General features: G+C 65.7%; 1 protein-coding gene across 1 annotated transcript in view; it reads right to left on the bottom strand.

Moving 5' to 3' along the window:
• Positions 1-24: 24 nt before the first annotated feature.
• The window catches only part of LOC104491779 (bone morphogenetic protein 2-B-like), a gene marked incomplete at its 3' end in the record, with an annotated part of 2,034 nt that continues 1,337 nt past the window's right edge, over positions 25-721 (bottom strand). The window contains exons 4-5 of the mRNA XM_010134247.1: positions 680-721; positions 25-223 (exon numbers count right to left, since the gene is read on the bottom strand). The exon at positions 680-721 is cut by the window's right edge and continues 27 nt beyond it. Coding sequence (XP_010132549.1) covers positions 25-223; positions 680-721 — 241 coding nt within the window. The remainder of the gene's footprint in view (positions 224-679) is intronic.

The raw sequence follows: 721 nt of genomic DNA, 5'->3' as shown, positions 1-721 counted from the left end.
CGTGCCAGGGCGTGTGGACCCCACCTGGGAAGCCGGCCAAGGGCAGGGATGCTCCCCGGCGCCCATCGTCTGTGAACAGGACCAGCAGGGGCTTCTTGCTCTCGTGGTGGTCCCCGCCGGAGGCGAACTGCACCGGTGGGGGGTCGAGCGAGCTCCCGCCCAGGCCCTGGACTGTCACCAGCAGACCCTGGTTGCTGCTTTCATCTTCAGTCCAGTCGCGAACCTGGGGAACCAAACCGGTGTCATTGCAGCACCACGGTCCAGAATAGGCACCGCACCGGTGTCCCCACGGCAGGTGCCAGCAGTGGGGCAGCTTGAACCTGCCCCCCCGTGACCACACTCGTCTCCTGGCCATGGGAAGGAGCTGCGCTGCTCCAGGGCTGCGGCACAGGGGACAGCGGGCAGGAACCAGCACCAGTGTCACCTGTGGGGCAGCGGGACTGCTCGGGGTGGGATGGAGCAGCGCCCCAGGGCTCTTGGCAGAGCTCTCCCCCCACCTCCCAGAGGCCATGTCCCCCCCACGGTGCTGCAGGGACTACAGATAGGAAATGGCATCGGAGCCCAAACAGCTGCTGGGGGTGAAATGGGTTTAAAAAAGCTCCAGGCAAACCTCCAGGGTCCCTGGGTGCCAGCTGAACCGGGGGAAAAGCAACTCACAACCAGGGGAAAAGCAACTCACCGCCTGGGTGATGGCGAAGACCTCCCAGCCCGAGCCCTGCAG

This window comes from Buceros rhinoceros, unplaced genomic scaffold (genome assembly GCF_000710305.1).
Source record: "Buceros rhinoceros silvestris isolate BGI_N320 unplaced genomic scaffold, ASM71030v1 scaffold20694, whole genome shotgun sequence".
Classification (NCBI taxonomy): Eukaryota; Metazoa; Chordata; class Aves; order Bucerotiformes; family Bucerotidae; genus Buceros; species Buceros rhinoceros.
This window is presented reverse-complemented; position numbering and strand designations above follow the sequence as displayed.